Genomic DNA, 25956 nt, shown 5'->3' on the forward strand with positions numbered 1-25956 from the left:
GGAATGTATGGGAAAACAAAGGAGAGGTGTCGGCATTTAAAAATAAGTCAGCTGAGACACAAAAAAACAAGATTAGAGGTGAAGATATTCAGAAAATTAAAGCAAAAACAATGGGGTCAGTAAAGAACAAATGTCAGTGAAGTGAGAGCAAATTTGTACTGAGTGATTAATGAGTAAAAGCTTCTGCATATGGCTTCAATATATGCTCCAATAACTTTTAGACGAATGGAAAGTCAGGAGCTTAAAGGAGAAAGTGAAGTTCATAGAGCGACATTCAGGACGCTGTGAAGACCTTTATGAAAAATAAATCAAGAGTTTATAAATATGGATATTACCGAATGAGCAGATCATGCAGCAGCTCTCGCTTAGATGGGCCTACACTTTGAATTATGCGTAATTCTCCAACAGCAGCAGTGCTGACTCAGACCAGATGGAGACAAAGTGTGAAATATAGGTCCCACCTTACAGCTAATACATGTCAACGGCACATAATGGTGCTTTGTTATTCAAACTGTACATTTTGTTCAGCAGAGGGGTCATTCTGTAACGTAAAATTATAATATAGGAATGATTATTTTGCAGAGTATTTTTGCTCTGTAATTTTTGTTGGAGAAAAGGCCATGAATTGTGTTATCTTCCAAAACATGTATACACATATATGACTTTATTGATGTTGTTTACAGTAAACTAACCTGAACTTCATCCACCTGTATCAAATGTTATTTAAAAAAAAGCATGACAGTTTTTACTGCTTCATCTACTTCAAAGGAATGATATTCATCTTCTTGTCGTGAGTTAGCTGAGAAGATTGATACCACTCTCATGTTTGCATATACAATATAAGGCAACAGGCAGCAGTCAAATAGCTTAGCTTAGCACAAAAACTTGAAACTGGAGAAACAGCTAGGCACTACAGTCTACTAGTCCAACAGTAAAAAAGAATATTTAAGAACACCTAGCAGCACCTCCAAAGCTTTCTAATTACCATGTTGTATCCAGTTTATTTATTGCACTCGGCACAAATACTAAAGTGAAAAAAACGACAATTCACCATTATACGGGGAGCAATGTGCTGGTCTCTTGGCTTGGAGCAGTGGAGTTCCTGTAGTCTTCTATAGTCTTGAGCGTAATCCCCCATAAAACAATGAATTGTTAATTAATTTAGTAATGAATTAATTAGTAAGTTTTAGAGGTGCTGGTAAACAAATTTTGTTACTTTTTGGCAGAGCCAGGCTAGCTGTTTCCCCGTTTCCAACATACCTGCCAACACTCCAGTTTTTCCCGGGTATCTACTGTATTTTAAGGTCATCTCACGGGAATCTCCCGTAATCTGCATGGCCCTCAAACCTTATCATGAAAAATAGTCATCCAAAAGTTTGTCTGACATAACCTAAGTTGCCAGATCATCTATGAGACACAATCTACACACTAAATTAATTTTCCCATAATCCGATTCAGGGGTGTATGCACACCTGTGCTCTGTGCAGGCAGCTTCCTGGATTGCTCCGGTGCCACCGGAAATTCCGCCTGATGTCCCTTATTTACGGAGGTGGGTAGAGTAGCCAAAAATTTTACTCAAGTAAAAGTACTGTTACTTCAGAATAATATGACTCAAGTAAAAGTAAAAATTAGTCATCCAAATAATTACTTGAGTAAGAGTAAAAAAGTACTCAAGTACTGAGTAACTGTTGAGTAACTTCTGATTTATTTTTAAACACAAGCATTCAATCAGACGGACAAAAATACTAAATAATCATATTTAGGCAAATTATAGTTCATCCAATCAATAAAATTAATTAAAATGAATTAATTATTTACAAAATTGCTTAAATTAAAATAATCCAGGTAAATTCAAGTACTTAAAAAATGAAATCAATAAAATAATAATACATAAAAAATAAATAAGCACAAGTAACACAAATTTCCAAACCTTTATACTTTATTTACCAGGCTCTGCAGGCAGAACTAGAACAAGGTAATGTAGCTGCTGTTTGGCACTTTTACTAAGGTAAACATGCTTTCATTATGAGGCCAGAGGCCTGTACTACGAAGCAAGATTTGGCGTTAACGAGGTAACTTCAGGTTCAACCCAGGATTTTCTGTATCACGAAGGTGGATCACTTGATACCGGGTTCAATCGCCGTGGTAACTCATGCTGGATGCCTAACCTGGTCGGGAGCAGGTTAAGTTAGAGATCAGAGATCAATCGGTGTAAAAACACCGCCTACTGACCAATCAATACTCGATTGATAACGACGTCACCGTTCTTATAGAAGATCAGGCGGAGCTCGGTGCACAGATCGAGAGAGAGCGGGGGAAGAGGGAGAGAGGGGTGCGCTCATAAAAGTTAAAACATTTAGAGACCAACAACGCCGTAAACATTCCCTGATGGGTATATTTATGAAATATATAGATTTGAATGGGAGGGAATTACATATCTGCTATTTCTATGCTTCTTGAGCCAACGCGCACAGCGGTTTGAATTATGTTTTTTATATTTTTTAGTTGCTCTCACAATCACTTCCACTGCCAGGATTGCAACTGAAATAATAGGCTAAGCAACGGCAGTTTATGGAAAGGACAAGTGTAATTATAGTCAATCTTCTGAATGGCCCTGACTGATGGGGAAGTGATATTGATAAGAGTTGATTTACGCATCAGCGTTGCCTATTTTTTGTTGCCAGCTGACGAGACTGCACAACTACGTTTGATTGGTGAAACACAGTCACGTGGTAGAGCCTTTAGCGGAAGTCTCTCTCTCTCTCTGTCAAAATAAAACATTAAAATGAAGCGTACGCGGGGGGAATACAAACAATGACGCGTAGAATACCAAAGAGGTAAAAAGAAAAGTAACAAGCTCATTGTAGCCTAATGTAGTGGAGTAAGAGTTTCTTCTTCACAAATCTACTCAAGTCAAGTAAAAAGTATAGTGATTTAAAACTACTCCTAGAAGTATAATTTTTTCAAAAACGTACTCAAGTAAATGTAACGGAGTAAATGTAACGGAGTAAATGTAACGGAGTAAATGTAACTCGTTACTACCCACCTCTGCTTATTTAGGGCGGATGTCCGTTGGGGCTTGGGCTTCCTTTGTGTTGCCGTTCTAAACTCCGGTGAATTTATGAGGACTATGGTTAACTGCTCCTCATATCGCTGCAGAGAAAATCCAGACAGCTAGCTAGACTATCTGTCCAAACTGAGTTTTCTGTTGCACGACTAAAACAACTTTTGAACATACACATGTTCCACCAAAATAAGTTCCTTCCTGAGGCTATTTTGCAGTGGCACCGTTGGTTTAAATAAAATGCCAATAAACCAGAGCACGTTTTTCTCCCATCCCGAAATGCTGTGTGGACTTGCCAGATCCTCCTCGGCGAAGGAAGGTCTGACAATGGGAGACTAACTTAGCGTAGATGTTAGAATGTCAGGGCGGCGTTTCCAACAGTTTCCATTTATATCTGGTAGCCACTAAGGGTGGGAGAAAAAATCGATACAGCATAGTATCGCGATATTTTCTGTGGCAATACTGTATCAAAGATGCCAAGAATCTATCTTTTATTATATATGTGTTGGTCAGTTTGTCTGCTTGACAATCCTATTTTGCAGTAATAAAATTGAAGTGAGATAAACAAACTGAGTAATGTATCTTTTTAGATAAAACAGATGTTAACAAAGTTTTCTTTTGGGGACATCATTTGAAATTGGGAAAACTTTGAAGTTTGAAAAAAGGTAATATATTGCAATATATCCCAGTATATTCGCAATCGCAATAATATTGTATCATGACATTGTGATGATATCGTATCGTGAGGCCTCTAGGGATTCCTACCCCTAGTAGTTACCAGGATATTGACCCGCATGGCATAAAACAACAAGCATACAACACACATACACTCAGAAGCAAATGTATGGAAAAACAAAAAGTATTAATATTATGTTCATTAAATGATAAATGTTCATTGATATGTGTCTCACAGTGTAAAACTGCAGTGTTTCTGTGATAAATTGATGTATTGTCATATATTTATACCATATTTAGTATTCTATTTAATTAAAATACATAAGGTATGGGCCTCGTGTCACTAAATGTATTTTGTTCCTGTGACTCCAGTTATTTTACCTTTCTATCAGAAACATACTATTGTAACATTTTTAATTGTTTCTGTTTAGGTTTTACACTAATCTTAATTGCAGTTCTATGTAGCATTGAAAGGTCTTAAAAGTCTTATATGGCTTTCTGAAGCCTGCAGATGCACTCCACTGGAGCAGTTGATTTGAGCTGCTTTGCTCAAGAGCATGTCAGTGGTAAAGATGTAGGTGGGAAGCGGGGTTCCCTTGTCTTCTTTTTTTCCATTCACTTTTTTTTCCATTCACACATCGTCCTATTGGGACTGTTTCTCTAAACGTCAGCTTACCACCACTCACCTTTCTTTCATGAAGCAGAACGTGATGGTTCAGTTAGCTTTAATTGTTAAATTCATCTCCAAATGAGCCTTTTCAAGTCTCTCTGACCCACAGTGCAATAAGGACACGTACAACAAGTATAATATAAAAGTAGGGCTGTCAATCAATTAAAAAAATTAACTAATTAATTGCACAATTTGCTGTAATTAATCGCAATTAATCGTTTTTTTTAAATTGAGACTGAAGCTTATAATAATGGATATTTAAATGCTAAATCACTTAACTTTGCAAATATGAAGAAAAAAACCAAACAAGGAAAGGTTCTGCTAAGTTCAGAATGTTTAATATCTTTCAGAACAACAGCAGCAACAATTTGGCTTACTCCTGCTGAAGGCTGCTGGAAACGGCTAGAAACTGTCTGACTTGAGAGCAGATTTTTGTCACCGTCCCCGGCTGCTGTCGCCTGCTCTCGTCTACTTTACAGGCGAGGCGCAGTTCATCTCCAACGAGCCGAGAGTTCAGTCGCCGGCAGGGCAGTCGGGACTCACCCGGAAATGGCGAGCAGGATGAGGTGACTAGAGTCTCTCAAAATCTGACGAAAATCTTCTAAACTGACCTTTGTTGAGCTGAAATGAAGACAGATTCAGCAACTGCACGGCCTATTTCTCGCTTAAAATGTTTTCAGAAACATGTTTCAGTGAACTATCTTAGTACAATATGAGATCGTATTCTGAACGGCCGCCATGACAGTCTGGCTTTGGATTGCCGGAGAAAACAAACCCATGTGACTCGTTCGTGTTGCCTACACCGAGTTATGCTACTGCTAGCTTTCACACCCAGGCGGCTGAAACGGGGCAGGCGCTTTGGCCCTAATAAAGATAAAAAAGATAAGTAATATGTACAAATAGGATAAAGAAAGATAAGTAATATATAAAATGCAGTAATACATTCTAAATAGTGCAAATGTAAGGCAAAATTAAACAGTACAGAAAACTAACTTTTCCCCAACTCGCACAAATCTCACTGAAATAATCCAAGCCATTCTCACAGGAAGGTACTTTTATTAGGGAAATGATTTACAAAAATAGCCACACTAGCTCAACCACATACAAAGTTATCAGGTATTTCTCAGCCCAGCAGTCTGTTGTCAGTTATACTCTTGAGTTTTAATGTGACTAGGCAGGTATATCAAAGCTTAGAAGGATAAGACACAAATGAATGAGAAATTATTTTCTTATTGATGTTTTGGTGTCGAATAACACGGGCAATATTGCAGGAGGTTGAAGCTTAGGCAGCATTCATATCTACTGTATATTTATGACACAGTGAATTATTGAGAATGAAATGGCATGGTGACAGGTATATTACTATTCTAAGCGTCTGACATAAAAAGGATCCCTGCAAAGATAGGCCTTTTTGTTAGAGTCGTATTTTTTTATTTGACAGGAAACAGCTCCAAAATCGCCTAACCCAGCAGGCTCCATTTAAATAAACAATACTTGTAGCGTGTATAGAGTAGTGGTGTGCGATACTGCAATATTTGGTATTGATCCGATACCGAGTAAATACAGGGACAGTATCGCCAATACCGATACAATCCTGATACTTTTTGATAATTAAGGTAGATGCATCATCAAATTGCTAAATCCTAATGATTTTTTATGACCTTAAGTGTTTTTGTGATTTTACCTTTGGATTATTAATAAGTTAAAACCCAGGACAGAATTTTCATATGCTTGTATACATTTGTTGTGTCACAGCCTTTTTACAGAGACTAGTTTACAGTGGCAAGAAAAAATATGTGAACCTTTTTGGAATTTCATTGTTTTCTGAATAAATTTGTCATAAGATGTGATCTGATCTTCATTTAAGTCAAGGGTACTGACAAACATAATGTGTCTAAAATAATAACACATTTTTTTGATCTTTCATGTTTTTATTGAGAACAACCAAAAAAACGTCATACTGCTTGTGGAAAAAGTATGTGAACCCTTGAGCTAATGACGTCAAAAAAGCTAAATGGAGTCAAGTTTTAGCACACCTGGAATCTCGTAACCCCCGGCCCCTTGGCAGCAATAACCTCAACCAGGCGCTTCCTGTAACTGTGGCTCAGATTCATTGAGGAGGAATCTTAGCCCATTCTTCCTGGCAGACCTGCTTTAGCTCTGTCATATTCTTTGGATGTCTCCTGTGTATGGCCCTCTTCAAGTCAATCCATAGCATCTCTATTGGGTTGAGGTCTGGGCTCTGACTTGGCCACTCCAACAGGCGGATTTTATTTTTCTGAAGCCATTCTGTTGTGGACTTGCTCCAGTGTTTTGGGTCGTTGTCCTGTTGCATCACCCACCTTCTACACAGTTTCAGCTGACAATAAGACATTCTCACAATATCCTGAAGAATTGTCTGATATAGTTGGGAATTCATCTTCCCCTCAATGATTCCGAGCTGGCCAGGCCCTAATGCAGCAAAGCGGGCCCAAATCATGATGTTTCCTCCACCATACTTTACGATTGGGATGATGTTTTCACGATGATATGCCGTGCCGTTTCTACGCCAGATGTAGTGCTGTGTGGTATTTCCAAATAGTTAAATCTTAGTTTCATCAGTCCACAAACATTTTGCCAATACCACTGTGGAGTGTCAATGTGCTCTTTTGCAAACTTTAGGCGTGCAGCAATGTTCTTCTTAGTAAGCAGTGCTTTCCTTCGTGGTGTCCTGCCGTAGATACCCTGTTCATTCAATGGTTTACGTTTAGTAGACTCATGAACAGAGATGTTAGCCAGTTCCAATGATGCCTTCAAATCTTTGGCTGTCATTCAGGATTTTTTCTTGACCTCACTGATGAGTCTTTTTTGTGCTCTTGGTGTCATTTTGACTGGGCGCCCACTTCTTGGTAGAGTAGCAACAGTCCCAAAGTGTCTCCATTTGTAGATTGTTTGCCTAACTGTAGGCTGGTGAATTTCTAACGTCTTTGAAATAACTTTGTAACCCTTGCCAGCTTTATGTAAGTCAACAATTCTTGATCGTAGATCCTCTGAAAGCTCTTTTTGGCGAGGCATGGCTCACATAAGCGTGTTCTTCTTGTGCGGAGCAAACTCCAAAAGTTTGATGGGTTTTTATCAGTCAAAGTAGTTGTAGTCCACACCTCCAAACTCATTATCTTAACGAGACTCCCGGTGTGCTAAAACTTGACTCCATTATCTTTTTTGAGGTCATTAGCTCAAGGGTCCATATACTTTTTCCACAAGCACTATGACGTTTTTTTGGTTGTTCTCAATAAAGGCATGACAGATCAAAAAAATTTTGTTTTATTATTTTAGACACATTACGTTTGTCAATACCCTGGACTTAGATGAAAATCAGATCACATTTTATGACAAATTTATTCAGAAAACCATGAAATTCCAAAAGGTTCACATACTTTTTCTTGCCACTGTATTTTGACTCAATCCCACATATACTATCCTGCTGCCTAAAATACTTAATAAAACACCAAATTCAATAATAAATCCACTGCTGAAAATAGTCCCCAACAAATGCTCTACGTCCTCCTCTTTGAATAGCATGAGATTTGTTTTCAAAAAGGAAAAATTGGAAAATAACAACAGTTATGTCTTCAAATGAATAGTGTACTGATGTTTAAATGCAAATGTAGAACATCTGACGAAAATAGGTAAGAATTTCTACAGGGATTCTTTGTAAATGTTCCATTCAGTACTTATTCCCATTGCATTAATAGCCTATATACTGAAGAAACACGTGAATGGGTCATAAAAGAATCATCCAAATCAGTCATGGCTGACAGGTCTGTTGGTTAGATGGCTCTAATGAGATCTGGGTCTTTTCTGTGTCTCTTGTCTTGATGTATGAATGGTGTTCCCTGAATGGCTCCAATCCCTTGGTGGCTGTTTGTGTTCTTGCCGCTGGAGATTTTCTCTGTAAATTCAATAACCGATTCTATGTGCATTAATCAACCACGACCCTCTCTCTCTCTCTCTCTCTCTCTCTCTCTCTCTCTCTCTCTTTCTGTTTGTTTCTCTCCCCTCCCTCCCTCCGTTACTGCTGCAACACATTTAGTCCACTTAGCCTGCAAAACTGACGGCTTGCTTACTGTATCTGTTCCTGGGTGTGTGTGTGTGTGTGTGTGTGCCTGTGTGTGTGCCTGTGTGTGTTTGTGTGTTTAAGTGTGTGTGTCTGTGTGTGGCTCTCTCTTAAAACTCCTTTATTGCCTTTACTCCCTTCTCTCTTTAATTGACTTCATTGACCATTTTGTTGCAGGCTTTTTTCCAACCGACTACTTACCTAACTGCGACGAGAATCCCTGTTAATTTATTTTTGTTTACCAAATGAAGCCGTACCTTGTTTTTTTCTCTCTATCTGCAACAATAACACATTTTATGATCTAGATTTAAAAAAAATAAAGCAAAACACTAGGGTCCCATTTTTTCCCAGCTAACAAGAATGAGAGTCGACAGAAGGTCGGAGGGAATAAATGCGAACAACAAAACCAGAGAATTACTCAGACGAGGAGGGAAACAACCTCAGGAAGTGAGAGCCAGAGCCCATTGGTGTTTGTCTTCACTACAGTGAATGCAGAAAAGCTAGGAGACATAATGAATTTATAAACACAGGCAAAATGCAAGTTAACGTAATGAATATCAGTTGTCCACTATGCCTTGCAGCAAGTAAGCTTTCCTGATAGTTTCCTATCCGTAGTATTTAGTCTGTGTTGTGGTAGGAAGGTTTGGACAGGGATTTGATTGCCTCTTTGTAGAGCTGGAAAATATATCGATATATCTATCGATATATGTGTTGTCTTTTTGTGGTTTTAAAGGCTACATTACAGTAAAGTATTACAGTACTAGAATGTTCTAGCTGTTCTATTATTTGCCTTTACCCACTTAGTCATTATATCCACATTACTGATGATTATTTATCCAAAATCTCATTTTGTGAAAGCACCTATTGTCAACCCTACAATTTTGCCACACTATCGACATTTAGTTTATTTGTTTATTTGAGCAGTTATCATTCTGCTCAAAGGGTACATTGATGTATTTGGTCAGGAATATTGTGATATTTGATTTTCTCCATATCGCCCAGCTCTACCTCTTTGGCATGAATAAAATACTAATAAGTTCAAATGCGGCTTTAAACCAAAAGCAGCACCCTAGAATTGTGAGTAACGACTCTGTAGTATGCAGATGTATTCATCCTGATTACTAAAGTACATTTCTTAAGTATGCTGTCATATTGTTTTACGGTGTTGTACTGCGCTGTGATACAACACATCCTCATACATCAACAACATTGTAGGTCGAGTTCAAACGACACATATGACACTTTTTATTCTATTTACTGCCGCACGGTGGCGGTTTAAACATGTCATGTGACTGTTTTGTTTAACGTAACAAGCGTTTTTGACAAAACTAGTTACTTTTAGGCAACAAAAATACTTTTGGTACATGCCCATAGTGGTGTTTCTTGACGGCAGGGATCGCCCCGCTTCCCGGACACCTCTCAATGACCCAGTGGTCATTGAGAGGTGTTACAAGCAAAGAAAACAGGCCACACCTTCCTACAACCGCGATGACTGCACAGGATTGGGCGAGCGCTTCACTCGTGAGCTGTCTACTCCCAGATTTCAAAACAGACCAACTTGGCGGCTCGCTTGGAAACTTTCTCTCATTTTACAAAAATAGCTATGCAGTTGCTAAAGCTGTCTTCATTTTGGATCAACAGCAGTCAGTTCAAGAGATTTTTGTTATTTTTCGTGATACAGATAGTCAAGCTGAACAACCCTGATTTGCATAAAGTAGCATGGACCTCAATGTTTTGCAAATGAGGAGCGGGCAACTCCACGCCCTCCTCTCGAAAGTTGCTGCGATGCTACCAGCAAGGGATAGCCCGGCTGCTAACATAGACAATGAATGGGAAGCGTGGAAATGACACTGTGTATGGACAGGGCCCTTTAGTTAGGGTTAGTATTGCTGCTTGTAGAATTCTTTATAACTAAATTGTACCCCAAAATTACTTACAGAAGGACCCCAAACCACTTAATGTGCAACTCCACGTATGATCGTTAACCAGCAGAGGTGTTAATTTGATGGTGACCATTTAACGGTGAAGTAGGGGATTTGATTCGCGGGGGTATTTTGGCGACAGTAATGTTATTAGTGTTGTAAGTTAGCATTAGACTTAATTAACCCGACCCAGGGTGAGTATGATGAAACAATTACATGACTACAGCTAGTAAAAGTATTTTACTCAATCCCCAGGTTCTCAAATGCTCTGAGCTTTTGATATCCATAAAATAATAACTAATTCACAATGCTATACACGGCACAGGCACAATTAACTGTCTTTATTATTAATGAAACATTTGTTTTAATGAGTTATTAGCCTACTCCAACTTAAAGAAAATTATTCTGATAAAATAGGCCTACATCACATTAAATCAGTAATGCAGGATTGACATTATCAAATATTTTATTCCCGCTCTGCAAAATTGCAGAGTCGTCTTTGTCTTTGTTGTGAGGGCATACTTAAGCACACAAAACTAACTAGCTATGCATTTTTTTTTAAAATGCAAACATCTTTCATTAACCAATTGTAAATTTATCATTTCATAACCAAATAAGGCAACTTTCACTTTCACTAACTCACGTAACATATTGACTGTAAACAACTTATACCTAGCATGATTCAAGGGCCCAAACCATCCCATCCCTGAGCCTCTCTCTTCTCTACAGAACGCAAACTAATGTAACGGATGTAACGTAGCTACGTTAGCCTGCTGCTGCAATATAGGCTGTCATTAGCTTTGGTTGATAACGTAGCGTTTTACGTCACTATAGCTAAGGCAATGCTGCGTAACGTGATGCAAACGTTACAAGCCGAAGCTGCACTTTATTCAAAGCTCAAGTGGATTTTTTTGGTTACTATTCACAGGGCATTTGTCATAATCTCCATAACTTTAAAAACTCACATGAAGGCAGAAGGGGCTTGGCTTTCCCTCTTTCATATGCGGTGCTCCGTGTGTGAGAAAACAAAGTCACGTGAGTGGGGAGTGGGCTTCGCTGAGGGCAAGATTGGGTGATGTAGCGATTTAATCTGATTTAAATTTGGTAACAATGGTCGTATTATCGTATTGATGCAGCCACAACAGCAAAAGAAGAGAAAGAAAGAACAGTTTATTTAGGCTCTTTCACCAGAGGGGCAGCTAAGCCAATCAGGGCAAACGGGCAGTTGCCCGGGCAACAATAGCCCGTACCTGTGCACGTCCCTGCAGTACAGCATAAGTAGATAAGATTCAGCAAACTCAGTAACATCAGCTTCACAGCAATATCTATCTAAAGTTTGAAGTTAACATCAACATTCTGACTCACATTCACATTGAGCCCTGCCCCACACGTACATGTGAGTGAAATAATGCTGCACTCGATTAGACGATCCATTATTATTTTTCTGACTGCACCAAAAAATACACTGACACAAAAGACAATGTAATGTGTCTATGTTGGTTTGTGTGTGTGTATGTTTTGTGTGTGTGTGTGTGTGTGTGTGTGTGTGTGTGTGTGTGTGTGTGTGTGTGTCTCTCGTTAAACTCCTTTACTGTCCCCCCTTCTCTCTTTAATTGACTGTGCTGAAAAGAGTCAGCACACTTAGTAACGTCAGGTTCACAGCAATATCTATCTAAGGTTTGCAGTTAACATTCAGCACCAAACACTACCGGTCATACCAAAGGAAGATACGATAAGAGGAAGATACTGTAGTGTTATATCTTCATTCAAAAATGATCTCACTTTAAGGTCACAGAGAGAGATTGTGTACTATGAGCATCAGTCCAAACTGTGTTTTGCTCACTCCTACCAAACTGCACCCCAGTTCTCTCGAACAAGGACTACCTGGTTCACGTCTTGACTTCCTTTTTAAAATTCAAATCGTACTGTCTGCCTAAAGAAACTGTGAAATGAAGGAGTAAACTCCTCAGAGCTCAAATATAATCACAAATATATAACATGCCATGAGATGCATAAAATGCTCCACATCAAAAATGCAATCCCTCATCAAGAGATGTCAACATTGATTAAAGGAATGACTTGGAAGGCAGATGGGAAAGCAAGGAGCAGAATTAATTTATTGATTTTGGGAGGGATTCAAAAGCAGAGGAGAACAAAATGCATCTGGGATAGGAAAGTAAATTGTGATATATTAAATACATGGAGTCAGCTCATCGTGTTTTGCCTACGAACAATCAAGGTAATACAGTCTGAAACGATACAGAGTGAGTTATATAGCAACAATGACTACGTTTACATGCACATAATATTTCGTTTTTTGCCGGTATTCTGACTAAGCTGTTTACATGGTTAATGAAAGTGAATATTCCACAAATATTTCCGTTTACTTGCAGCTGTGCAAAATACAATTTTTTTACAGTTAACCAGCGGTGGCGGACTTGTTGGAGCGTGTGAACACAGCGTCCCTCTTTCATTCCTTCAACCAGCTTCATGAAAAGGTCAGCGTAGTGATGTGTGCGCATATCCCAAAAAAAAAAACTGTTGATGTAAAGGTCTTTAATAATGTTTAAAAGTAGCTGCTTTTCTCCTTCTTATAAACAGTCCGTAGAGGCCGTAAACTGGGCATAAAAATGCTAAATTCGGAAAAGGGCCTTATTGGTAATATCCAACTGGAATATGCTGTTTTCATGACCTGTATCAAATTGGGAGTATTGTCATATTCGGAATAATAATGGAATATTGGTGTGCATGTAAACGTAGTCATTGAGACAGAGGAGAGAGCATTACAGAACAGTGATATCAGGTTGCATCAGTGTAGCTCACAGGCAGCTGCTATGTAAGTTATGTGTGTGAGAGAGAAAGAAGATCATTGGGACAAAGAGAGACATGCAGCATTGCACAGTGTGTTGTCAGGCAGCGACAGATTAAAAGATTGAGCGAAGGTGGAAGCAATAAAAAAATGGATTTGTCCTTGGAGAAACTTCAGCTTGTATTAAATTATCAGGACATCAGCAGCGGCTGCCATTTCTATTCTGTCTTCTTTATGAGGTTTCCAACTCGATGGCAGTGGTGGAAGAAGTACTTTGATCCTTTACCTAAGTAAAAGTACTAATACCACACTGTAAAAATACTCTGTTACAAGTACAAGTGTAAGTACAAGTCCTGCATTAGTCCTGAAAATGTTACGTAAGTTAAAGTATGTATCATCAGGAAAATGTACTTAAAGAATTAAAGGTAAAAGTACTCGATGCAGAAAAATCCTCACATTTTAGAACCTGGAAACGATCCGAACAGTTCTGTGTTTAATTGGATAATCTTTCAGCTGGACTTGTAGGCGTTTATATGGTCGTTTAATTTATAATAAAACATTGTATTTTATAAACTACATATATTTTGTCTTAATTTGTAAAGTAACTTAAGCTTTCAGATTAATGTAGTGGAGTAAATAGTACAATATTTCTCTCTGAAATGTAGCAGAGTAGAAGTAGAAAGTGGCATGGAAAGAAAAGACTCTGTGCAAGTACCTTAAATTTGTACTTAAGTACAGTACTTGTGTGGCACTTACGGAGTATACACACCGTTATGTACCACTGAATAAAAATGAATTAGCACTGATGAACATGTGAATATGCAGGGTACATGATAGGTGAAAAGGTTTTGAGGACCATATCAAATTTTGATTTACAAGTTGCCATAAGCTTTTTGGATGTTTATTTTGTATGTAATTGATTTGTGCAGGTAAAGAATTCATCTTACTGTAATTGCCCTATAAATAGCAGTGAGACTTGTTTTATCAGGCAAAATATGAATGAGCGGACCTGCATTCCCGCAGCGCATTAGTACATTATGAAAGTGTTCAGTGCAGCCATTCACCTTAATTTAACCTGGCAAATTGGCCCATTTATAATTGCAGCAGTAATCTCAGAGATGGAATTTTAATACACATGATAACATCAGGGAGCTGCACACTACAACCTTAGTCTGGTTCCATTACCAATTACCATTTACTGCTGTAACTGGAGGTTCAAATGACATTACATTTGCTTTGTTGTTGCTTTTGTTTGTGGTTTGTGAATGCTAACAGCTGATTACTGTGTCTGCGTGGCACTTCACAAATATCCCTTGTCAGTCAAATTGTGTTGGCGGGACTATAGGCGGTACCCTGGTAATAGGCTTATAATTTGCTTTTTTTAAACGGCGGTATTAAGGTAATAAGTTAGGTAATAAGTGGTGAAAGTTAGAGGCAATTTTACACAACAGTTGCGATGTTCCTGTATGCAATCTGCTTGTGCTCCAGGAAAGTAAAGAAAAGTTAGTTTGGTATATCCAGCAATCATGTGACGTTGGAAGCAGGAAAAAGTGTACTGGCCACTGCTGTAAAGCATTCTGTGTGTGGTGACTGCCTGGGACGTGCAGGTTTCCTTCCCCCCAAAGATAGACACACACACACACACACACACACACACACGCACACATAGCGTCCTACTTTATTTGATAGATTTCTTCTTCTTATTCTTCTTCTTCTTCTTCTTCTCCTCCTCCTCCTACTGCTGCAGTCAGCAGGTCGAGGCTCTGTAAACCATACTGTAGTTATACATCTGTTATTGCAGCCCAAGGAGAAATATGCAAATTCTCCCTGAATTAATAAAGGGGTTCCTTGAGCACAGAGCAAGAAGGAGGGTGTCAAGAGAGGGAGGAGGAGTGAGGATAGGAAAGAGAGACTGTGACGGTGAATAAGGAGGAAAATGTAAGGACAGTGGGAGATTGTAGGAGAAAAAGCTGTAGAGCCTTGAGATGTCAAAAACAAGAACCGGAGCAATGAAGAGGAAGTGTGTAGGGAAGGCCTAATAGGAAATACACAGAAAGGGGAAGTGTCGAGAATGAGAGAAGGTGTGAGAAGAAGACCTGAATGTGGTATTTCCCAGTTCCCATGGTAACGCTAGAGTGATATCCCCCCTTCTCTACACATACTCACACATCTTTCTGTTACTCCCTTTGTCATACCCAGTGGGATAACATCCCCACCCAGTGGGATAACATCACACACACGTTTAGCATAAAGTATAGTATGTGTCCTTAATAGATGGTGATGACCTCTGCAAATTTTATACAGTTGTCAGTTCAAAGCCTCACTCTGGGATTTACATAAAGATGTGAGAGGGAGAACGAGCGAGAAAGATATACAGTAGACCTATGACACATACACAAAAACACAGATGTTTTTTTTTTTCCAACTTTTTTAATTTTTATATATTTATTTGTTTTAGTTTACTCAATAAATTGTATTTGTTTTCCCATATCATAATTAAATTGTATTATCCTTACCGCTTTGGCAATATTGTTCACCTGACATTCAGGCCAATGAGAGAGAGAGAGAGAGAGAGAGAGAGAGAGAGAGAGAGAGAGAGAGAGAGAGAGAGAGAGCATGACCGTATTAAAATTATTTACATTTAACTTTCAGCTCTCTCACATTTGCCAGTATACGTCAGTATGTGTCCTACTATAGTACATCAAGTATTTGATGGTCTGACCCACCAATTGTGAAATTTCTGACTTTGGCGCCCCCAGAGGTTGTATCAAAAATGACTCTGCGTGAGACACACATGGACACATAGACCGCATTAATTTTTCACAGTGCCATCAGCCATTTAAAGGATGCTACAAACACAAACATTGTACATATGGTGGATGATGAGCAAATAAGCAAAAATTGTCCCTGGCAGACCGCTGGATAATGGAGCGTCCACAAAGCGTAGCTCCTATGAAGCCATTTTGATGCTATCAAGCCATCACCCGCCGTTAGCATCCTATTGACTGCCATTCAGTTTGGCGCCACTTTGACAGCGAATAACTTTACATCTGAAGCGTTTAAAGATTCTATTTGTCCATTGTTTATTTCTAAAGAAACACAACAATGTATAAAAGCCTCCATTACCTTGTATCTCACGTTAGGGCTCCATAGCAGACGTTTTTGTAAAACTAGACTAATGATTCTGTCATAGTAGAGGAATTACAGTACAGAAGAAGCTTGCAGGCAGTTTCTACTTACATTAGCTGTTTAAGTTTAATTATTAATGTTAACACAACAACAGCATTTTAGTTAGCAATATTTAGCCTGTGCCTATGTTATCTCCTTACCTATGCTCTCCGATTCTCTGGAAGATTGGGAATGATTGAGATTTCTCTTGGCACAGCTACCAGAAGACTTACAACTTTCAGACAGGTATCTCAATTCACATCTACGTCTTCAAGCTCAGTTGGAGGCTGTGCAGAAAAACGCTCAGCCATCACCGGAAAGGTGATTCTAATAGACTTCACTGGTCTCCGTGGAGATGTACGGCGTCACATTGTCCATTTATTTTACTGTCTATATCTACTGTCTACTCAGAATTGTTTCCTGTGTCTGAGTCATTTAGGAGAGTAGCGGCAGCTCCTGAGTGTATTGATTCCAATGGGAGAAGTGAACACAGATTATAAGCAATTTTTTCACCCCATTGTAAATATTGGAGCCATTCTTCACAAGTCACATATCTCCTAAACATTCTGACACTAAAATGGCATTTTCCAGACGGACACATCAGGAGAAAATTAACTATGTTTGAGACCTGATTTTGTTTTAGTTCACGTTGGTGAATGCCCTAACAAAACTAATCTCTATGAGGCTAAATATGTCTTTTAGCTGTGTAAATATCTAACCTTTGAAACAGAAAATATTAATAAATTATACAAATATACAAATAATATAATTTTTTATCCATCCACACGACGTTCACTACACTTTCAAACGAGGCCCATTAAGGAGACAGGAAGTGTGTACCGTTTTATACCACTGGTGCTGCTTGAAATGCGCTGTAGTATAGAGCAGTGGTTCCCCAATTTTTTCACAGGAAGGACCCCTAAACCGACACAAATTAGACCACGAACCTCCCTCTGATAAGATTTTGCCCCAGGTTCCCCCATCTGATAGATTTTTTGCTTTTAGATGTTTTATTACAGAAGTTGTATGAAACCCATGACCAAAATAGTCATACATTCTATAAGTGTGCTACTCATGGATACAATTATAATGAAATAGTCTTGATTTGCCAGACCCTCCTCCAAAGAGCTGCAGAGGAAGGTCTAGCTAGTCCACACAGCATTCCGGGATGGGAGAGAAACGTGCTCTGGTTTATTGGCATTTCGTTAAACCAATCACAATCGTAATGCCGCTGCAAAATAGCCTCGGGAAGGAACTTATTTTGGTGGAACGTGTACGTTCAAGAGTTGTTTAAGTTGTGCAACAGAAAACTCAGATTGGACAGATAGTCTAGCTAGCTGTCTGGATTTTCCATGGAGTTTAGAATTATAACACAAAGATAGCGGAAGGTAACGGTAATCTGGCCGAAAAGAGTGACAATCCCAGAAGTGGAACGTTGTGGATATAGAGTAGGAGAGGGGCGAAGCTGCAAAGCACCATGACTGCAATGACAGCAGATAGAGAAAAAACAGGTGGGGTGGTTTGGATATTCTTCAGAGTAGATGACCATTGGATGATAGGAAAGCCCAAGCACAGAACCCAATGAAATCATCTGTTAACAGTTGATAGGCGGAGCCTCAGTGTGATGACGTAATAGGCTGACCTCGTCTTCCTGCTTGAACTTGCGCTAAGGCTTCATATAGTTTAATATAGGGCTGCAACTAACGATTATTTTCATAGTCGATTAATCCGTCGATTATTTTTCTCGATTAATCAATTAGTTGTTTGGTCTATAAAATGTCAAAACATGGTGAAAAATGTGGATCAGTGTTTCCCAAAGCCCAATATCACGTCCTCAAATGTCTTGTTTTGTCCACGACTCAAAGATATTCAGTTTACTGTCACAAAGGAGAGAAGGAACTAGAACATATTCACATTTAACAAGCTGGAATCAGAGAAATCTTTCTTTTTTTATAAAAAATGACTCAAACTGATTAATCGTTTATCAAAATAGTTGCCAATTAATTTAATAGTTGACAACTAATCGATTAATCGATTAATCTTTGCACCTCTGGTTTAATATATGCTTTATTCCCCACCTGTTTTCAGTTATGTTGCCTTCATTAGGGTCTGAGATATTACTTTCCAGTTTCTTTAAAGTCACAATGAAATGGAAGTTTGAGCATCTTTAGCGTGAAGAATTGTAATATCATATCATGAAAAAGTCAGTATAAGTAAACACTATGCTTATTTTTGTGAAGTCAACAGCATGATGTGACAATGTTGACAGGACTCAGGCTCTTTGAAGCATTAGCAGAAGATAGAAAAAAACATGGTGGAAGATTGCTGATGTAGCTCAGGAAAAGAAAGAAATCAATAATATTAATACAACCCTAAGAACAAGGCTCCATGAATCTTTATGACATGGTGATAGTCGTTTGTCCAATCAAACAGACTTGTAGAGTCAATAGTTCCCTATAAACACACACACACACACACACTGCATACATTCATTTTATGGCTCTATAGGTGCAAGAAGAAGCACCATGATATATGTTCCTGCTGACAACATACATTCACGCTCATGAACAAAAGCTGGCGGAGCACAGCCATTATATCATATATATTGAAAGCACAAGGCAGTTCTTCAACAATATAAAGTAATGAGCTGCATACCTCTGACAGGAGTCTGGGTATATTTCAAAACTGGTGGGTCTTTGGGGGAAAATCCCAACGCACACACCCTTGCACTGTTTAATATCATCACGTTTTAATTAATTTTACTGCATTTAAACATATACCCACCACTTTAACTTTACACGTCTTATATCTATTTAATCTAGTGATCACAATGCATTTGTTCTGATGATAAAGATTTGATGAGCCAAATGAGTTGCTACAAAGCTAATAAAGACTATCAGCTCCACACAACTCTCTCTGTATTTCTCATTAAGGCTATGTTTAGAAGATTGTGTCGTCCCGTGACTTTCCCGCACAGAAGCTCGAGTGAAGATAATTACCTCTTCTGAAGAGTCCATCGTGTTTTTTTAAATCCTCCGTGTCTTCCTTGCATACTAGCAACTAAATAAAAAACTTGAATCTGTAAAATAAATACTAAGCCTGTTATCAATACTTAGTCGGATGACGGACACTACAATTATAAACAGTAGTCCCCTCTCTCTCCCCTTTCATGTCCTTAATTATCCTTTAAAAATAAATGTCTAAAATGGCCAAAAAAATCATCTTTAAAAAAGAATTATAATAATAATAACTGCGGCACTCCCATTTTACCCTGGCCTCAGAAGAACAAAAACACGCAGACACAGATTCATAACTTTTTATTTGTTGTTATATGTATCCGGTAACACTAGTAATGAGTTTATTAACCAGTGTGAAAATGTCCTCACCGTGTCATCTCTACTGGGCTGTAAGCAAAGGTCATGTGGCTTGTTACCGTCATGGATGTAGCTTTGGTGCTGACCGTTAAGACAGATAAATAAACAGAGCTGGAGGATCCTGAGTTTTCACCTGTGCAGGTCCACAGTGTTGGAGGGGAGTACATGTAATCATATTGATTTGGTCAGGGGGGTAGGCTGGTTAATGGTGTGGTAGTGGTTAGATTAACAGAGGCTGTTGGGCAATGTAGTGTTTCTAATTGAGATAGTAGGATGTCTGTGTGTATTGTGTGTGTGTGTGTGTGTGTGTGTGTGTGTGTGTGTGTGTGTGTGTGTGTGTGTGTGTGTGTGTGTGTGTTTATGTGTTCAAGTCTTAAGGTAGTCTTTACAGTGGTTATAAGCCAGGTTCTATCACTTTTATGGGTGCTTCACACATACAATACATTCCCATGTAGACACTACCTCATAACTCGCATACACACACACACACACACACACACACACACACACGTGTACAACATGGATCGTCACGGACAAACAACCAGGTGTTTATTCTTGCAGCTTAATGTTGCAGTAATGATGTTGCCTTGTGACACCAATTTAAGTTAATGGAAGCAGATAAACAGTGATGTCAAGAGATAAACAGTTATTACATGCCAATAAAACAGACAATCAAAGTGACAGATACACATTTACGCCCAAGTGGTTGCAGATGTGTTGAATACTTAGAGCTGCATGTAAACAAGCTGCAAATGCTGTAGCTAAGATCTGCTAAATATACAGGGCTGTCTTATTAGGATTTTTTACAACAGGCTATATCCAGTTACACAACAGCTGCATGATCTGATATGATCAGCGACACTTCCTGTGTGGGCAGTCACTGCCAGTATCTTAAAGATTATTAAGTCCTATTTTTCAGGGACAAAGAGTGGAAGATTGAAACAGAACCAGGCAATGGTGAAAAACAGCCAACGGTGGTAACCAACGGGGTATCCAGAGACAGCAGTGGTTTCCATACCGATAAATAGAAGTTAATCACATCTTTATTCTAGAGGAGAGCCAGAATGAGGACAGTGAGAGAGAGAGAGAGAGAGAGAGAGAGAGAGAAGCACAGGGAGGAGGAGGAGGAGAAGACTGGGAGCAAGGATAGAAGAGTTGGAAAAGTACTAGTCTATATCCACGACGTTCCACTTCCGGATTTCCTTTTCCTTTACCTTCAGCTTTCTTTGTGTTGTAATAATAAACTCCGGTGGATATATGAGGGCTATGGTTAAATGCTCCTCAGATCTCTGCAGAGTAAATCCAGACAGCTAGCTACACTATCTGTCCAATCTGAGTTTTCTGTTGCACGACTAAATAATTACAGTTAAAAGTCAACGTCAGGAAAGCATTGAACATTATAAATTCATATCTAACAGAATAATCTCATCTAGAGGGGTAGAGGATTAGATTAGTTATACACAGTGTGTGTATATAAGTATAAGTATGCGTGTACATGTGATATTTGAGTGTATAAGTGTGCGTGAATGTGTATTGGGAAGTCTCAGTGAGACACTGCTGGAGTTATGTAGGTCATAGTGGATTAATTATTAATGGTACTGTAGTGCGCTACAGTAACAATGGCACATAAGAACCTGAAGATAGCAGCTAATCGTATTTGATCAAAGTCAATGCAGCAGCACTCCTCTGGTTGTTCTTGTTGTAGATCGGATGTGTGCAAATAATTGCAAATGATCCTGCCGGCTCAAATAGTACAGCACAACGTCAACCACTTGCACACAGAAACATGCACGCAGATGCACAAATGTGCAACTGTGAAGGGAGTTACTGTACAGAAAACAAATAGAGACGTGTTGCAGCTAAAGATCTGTCCAATCTCTGTCTCACACACACAAACACATAAAGGTCACTGGATGTCTGAGGCATCTTCGACTGCTGGGTCCCCAGGAGGCGTCCATCAAAACATTTCTATAGGCTGTGTGAGATTATGAACATCTTGCTTTTAACTGCAGGGGACTGCCTCATGCCCCTCCCGTTGCAATTCAACATCAGAGAAATTGCTTGATAGCTGTAGGGGATGAATAACACCCAGTCACAGATGAATAGCAGATTTGCAGCTGTATCACAAAGCCCCTGCTAACTGCAGATGCTATCATAAAGCTGCTGTGATCAGTGTTTATAGTCCTCGAGATCAGTCTCAGTTTCGAGTCTCGAGACCACTTTTGGAAGCTCCCGTCTCAGAATCGAAGCGCTTGTCTCGGTCTCAGATAAAGAGGACACTGCCTGTGCATTGTCTGATTTATGTGTTAACATTATTACTGTGATTGGATGTAAAAAAACATCCTGCTTCAAATTTCTATTTTTCTATTCTAAAGTGAATACAGATGTGAGTAATCAGCAGAATTTTTTTACGTATTATAAAAAGAATCAGGTAAACCTGGATAGCACATACACATCAAGTGTCAATTATTATGGAGGTATAAATAAAAAACAGACTTCATACAAACAATAAAATAACATATTCATTACAGTAAAAAAATATATATAAAAAGAGGTGTATGTAAACATAAATTCACATTTAATCAGAGCTTTCAGGGGGAAAAAACTGAAAAAATTGACGAGGAGACACCTTCACACAATACAAGTCAATGGAGAGCGGAGAGTTGTTTTCATAGAAATAAAATGGATAGAAAGGCCATTTCCATTCAAATCAATGTAGCAGAATGGTCAGAGCAGCAGCCATTTTTATGTGTACCATTGCCATGGCAACGTTAAACTTCAGTATAAGCCGACTTCTGGCGAGTTAAGGCTCTGACACACCAACCCGACGGCCGACTTTCAGCAGAAAAGGAAGTCGGACAGACTGCCACCCCGAGTTGGTCAAAGAAGTGGCTCGGAACACACCGAAGCGATGTCGACTTGAGCGTACGTTCTGCACGTGCGCAAGACATAATATGTCTCCATAACAGCAGGCGGCGCTAATCTGTATTGTCGCCCAAAAAATTTAAGCCAGCAGTTGATTGGACAAACGTGTCACGTGGGTCTGGCTTCTCCTGAGTTTCAAAGCCAGACCATCATGACAGCTTGTTCAGAATACGATCTCATATTTTACGAAAATAGTTCAACGAAACGTGTTTCTGAAAACATTTCAAGCGAGAAATAGGCCGTGCAGTTGCTGAATCTGTCTTCACTTCAGATCGACGAAGGTCAGTTTAAAAGATTTTCGTCAGATTTTGAGAGCCTCTAGTCACACTCATCCCGCTCGTCATTTCCGGCTTAGCACTCCACCAATCAGATTGGTCATTGAGCCCGACATTTCAACAAGTCAAATCGGCCCAAATGAAGGCCAACGGCTCCTCCAACTGATGACGGCACGGAACACACCGAACAGACTTGAGTCACTGACCTCGCCAGACTGTCCGATGGCCGATAATCGGGTTGGTGTGTCAGACAAACAGCAGTGGAGTAGTAATGTTACGAGGCAGAGAGCCAGCCGCTACATGAGTCAGTTAACTTTGTGCTTCATCCACACAAAGCACACTGTTATCGCCACGAGTGACAGCTTTATTCGTTTTCTGGAAACAATGTGGTAAAGGGGGTACGGCGGAGTTAGCAAGCTTACGTTAGCCAACAAGTTGTTCACCAGCTGGCTGGTTCCGCCGGGCTTTTGCATCGGTTACAGAGAATGAGCTGAACAGCAGGCTGGGTGTAACCTTAGCGGTCCGCTGATCCACTGCCGCTGGGTCTAACTGTTCCTCCTCACTCCCATGCATGTATTAAGAGACACTCCCCGCAACTCCAAGAACATCTCCCGAGCTGCGTCGGGCGGCTCTCCTTCCAGTGAGCTGCGACCATTGACACGTATTGTCACCATGAAACCTAACAACAATTGCATTTTGTGTTGTGTCAAATGACCACGGGAAACAGTCCAATGGCCTTTCTATCTATTTTATTTCTATGGTGGTTTTCCCCTTCGGTGGGCGTGGCTTTTAGTGTATGACGCGATGCGCTCTATACCATGGAACCAGCACTGGAATTGTTGACAGACTGAGCCTATAGAAAATGTGTGTTGTATTCGGATATCACGTACAATTTGTTTAACATGAAAACAAGTGTAATTAAAAATGAATGTGATGTTTTATTTAGTAGAAGAACATTGTGTTGTCCTCCTATCCAATATTTCCTATATTTTCAAGCAGATTGTTTATGCTGTATTCAGATAAAATAAGAAATGTCAGCCAATGAAGACAAACAAAAAGTCAATTAAAAAGTCAAGTAAATACAGAATGTTGTATGTGTTTGTATTTATATCTGTCTGCTTTTACAAACGCAATGGCTTACACTCATATAAAAAAAATTTAATCCCAAAATTGACCTCCCCATGTCTCTCCTCCTCTGCAGTCCTTGCTGCTGATTCGTCAGGAGATGGTGGTTTCACAGAAGAAGCTCGCCGACTTTTGCGAGGCTCTGAAGCAGTACCTGAAGAACGTCTCCACTCAGAGAGACTGCTTTCAGTAAGTCTCACCACTGCTCTGCTTTATATTTGCTCGATTTTCAGTGTCGGGGAGACCTTACTATTTTCCTCACTTCATCATATACTACCTCAAATATTCCCTTCTCTGGTCGTGGATTGTATCAGTATTCTCTGGTGTTCCTGCACATAGACACACACTTGCACACACACACGCACACACAAACACACACACACACACACACACACACACACACACACAAAATGTTCCACTGAAGAAAAAACTGCTGTAACTCCCAGGTGGTTTGGATCAGCGAGATTCTAATATCATGCGGCATACCCAATGCATATAGCATTGTACCTGTAATATAGTCTGATATACAAAACATGTATTTTAAATCTCCTGTGCTTCCCACTCAGAACCTAAGGCTGCAGTCTAATATCCAGAGAGATTTCTCCAAATCCCAGACTCAATATGCTGACTGTATAGTCATACCGTGCATATGCCCTTGGCAAGACTTCAAGGTTCTGGCTCTACTGCATTTCTATTTATTTTTATTATTAGACCCACCAGTCTGTATTTTGGAATAAAAGGTCTGCAAGAGGGGCAAAGACAGAGGTAAACAACAACTCCATATGGCACATTCACGTTTTTCATTAAGTTTGAAGTAATTTGAGTTTTGAAGGTTCAGTTGGCATTCACACTGCACTTTATCTGCACGGTGTCTCAGGAATATTGGAGCAACACCAAATTGATGCTGTCTTGGGTTGTCTAGTTCTGGTTGGTGTTTCTAATATTTTAGAAGAAGGCGAGCAATTTTCTCTAATACAGGTGATGCTGAACTGAGAACTAAGCCTTCTAGCAAGCAAGCTAACTAATTAGCTAGCCAGCCGGCTGTCACTACCCGATGTGAGTCGAGTGCAGATGTGAGTTGCGCATACTCAGATTTAAACGGTTTACGGTATAACGCCAAGGGATAAATAAAACGTTTTAGCTATCTATGATTGTTTAATTGCTAAAATTAGCTCAAAACGCCATTCAAGTGACAGCCTTTGTTGTGTTTGATTGCTAACTTGTAGCCAGCAGTGAACGAGCTTCATTATGTATGTCCATTTTTATTGTATTGACATTACAGAAGCAGCAGGTTCTTGTAGGCTACTTCAGCCTCTAATCTAGAACTGACATCAGGGATCATGCTGTGAAAATGTGATGCCTTACGCTAAATAATAAATTACTGCTATGTAATGTACCTATCTCATTATTCTGTGGCTAACAGCAAAACAGGTCTGTCGCAAAGTGACGCATGCGCAACTCACATCTGCACTCAACTCACATCGGGTAGTGACACCGGCCACTAAAAGTTTAACACCTTAATGTTTCATTCACACACTCTTGTCATAGCGTAGAAAAGCTCAACGCTCTTGCCAGATGAGTGACTGTGTTCGGCTAATTTTCTATAGCCTAACCAGTGTGTAGCATGAAAGCACGGTGGGTGGAATTAGCAAGTTAGCTAATTAACTATCCATCAAGCTACCAAACATGCTAAGTAACTTCATTACTGCTAATGATGCTAATGACGCAGCATCATCTTTATTAGAGAAAATAATCACTTCTGATGTTTAAAGTGAATAAAACAGCCTTTCCAGCCTATTTACTGATGCAACTCGTTGTCTCCCACGAGTCCCACCAGGCTTCTGCCTACTAAA

General features: G+C 39.4%; 1 protein-coding gene across 1 annotated transcript in view; it reads left to right on the forward strand.

Annotated features, from left to right (window-relative positions):
* necab2 (N-terminal EF-hand calcium binding protein 2) overlaps positions 1–25956 on the forward strand; it is a 174418-nt gene that overhangs the window by 135753 nt on the left and 12709 nt on the right. Inside the window, exon 10 of the mRNA XM_028586498.1 lies at positions 24180–24292. Coding sequence (XP_028442299.1) covers positions 24180–24292 — 113 coding nt within the window. The remainder of the gene's footprint in view (positions 1–24179; positions 24293–25956) is intronic.

The sequence above is a fragment of the Perca flavescens genome, chromosome 8, assembly GCF_004354835.1.
Source record: "Perca flavescens isolate YP-PL-M2 chromosome 8, PFLA_1.0, whole genome shotgun sequence".
Classification (NCBI taxonomy): Eukaryota; Metazoa; Chordata; class Actinopteri; order Perciformes; family Percidae; genus Perca; species Perca flavescens.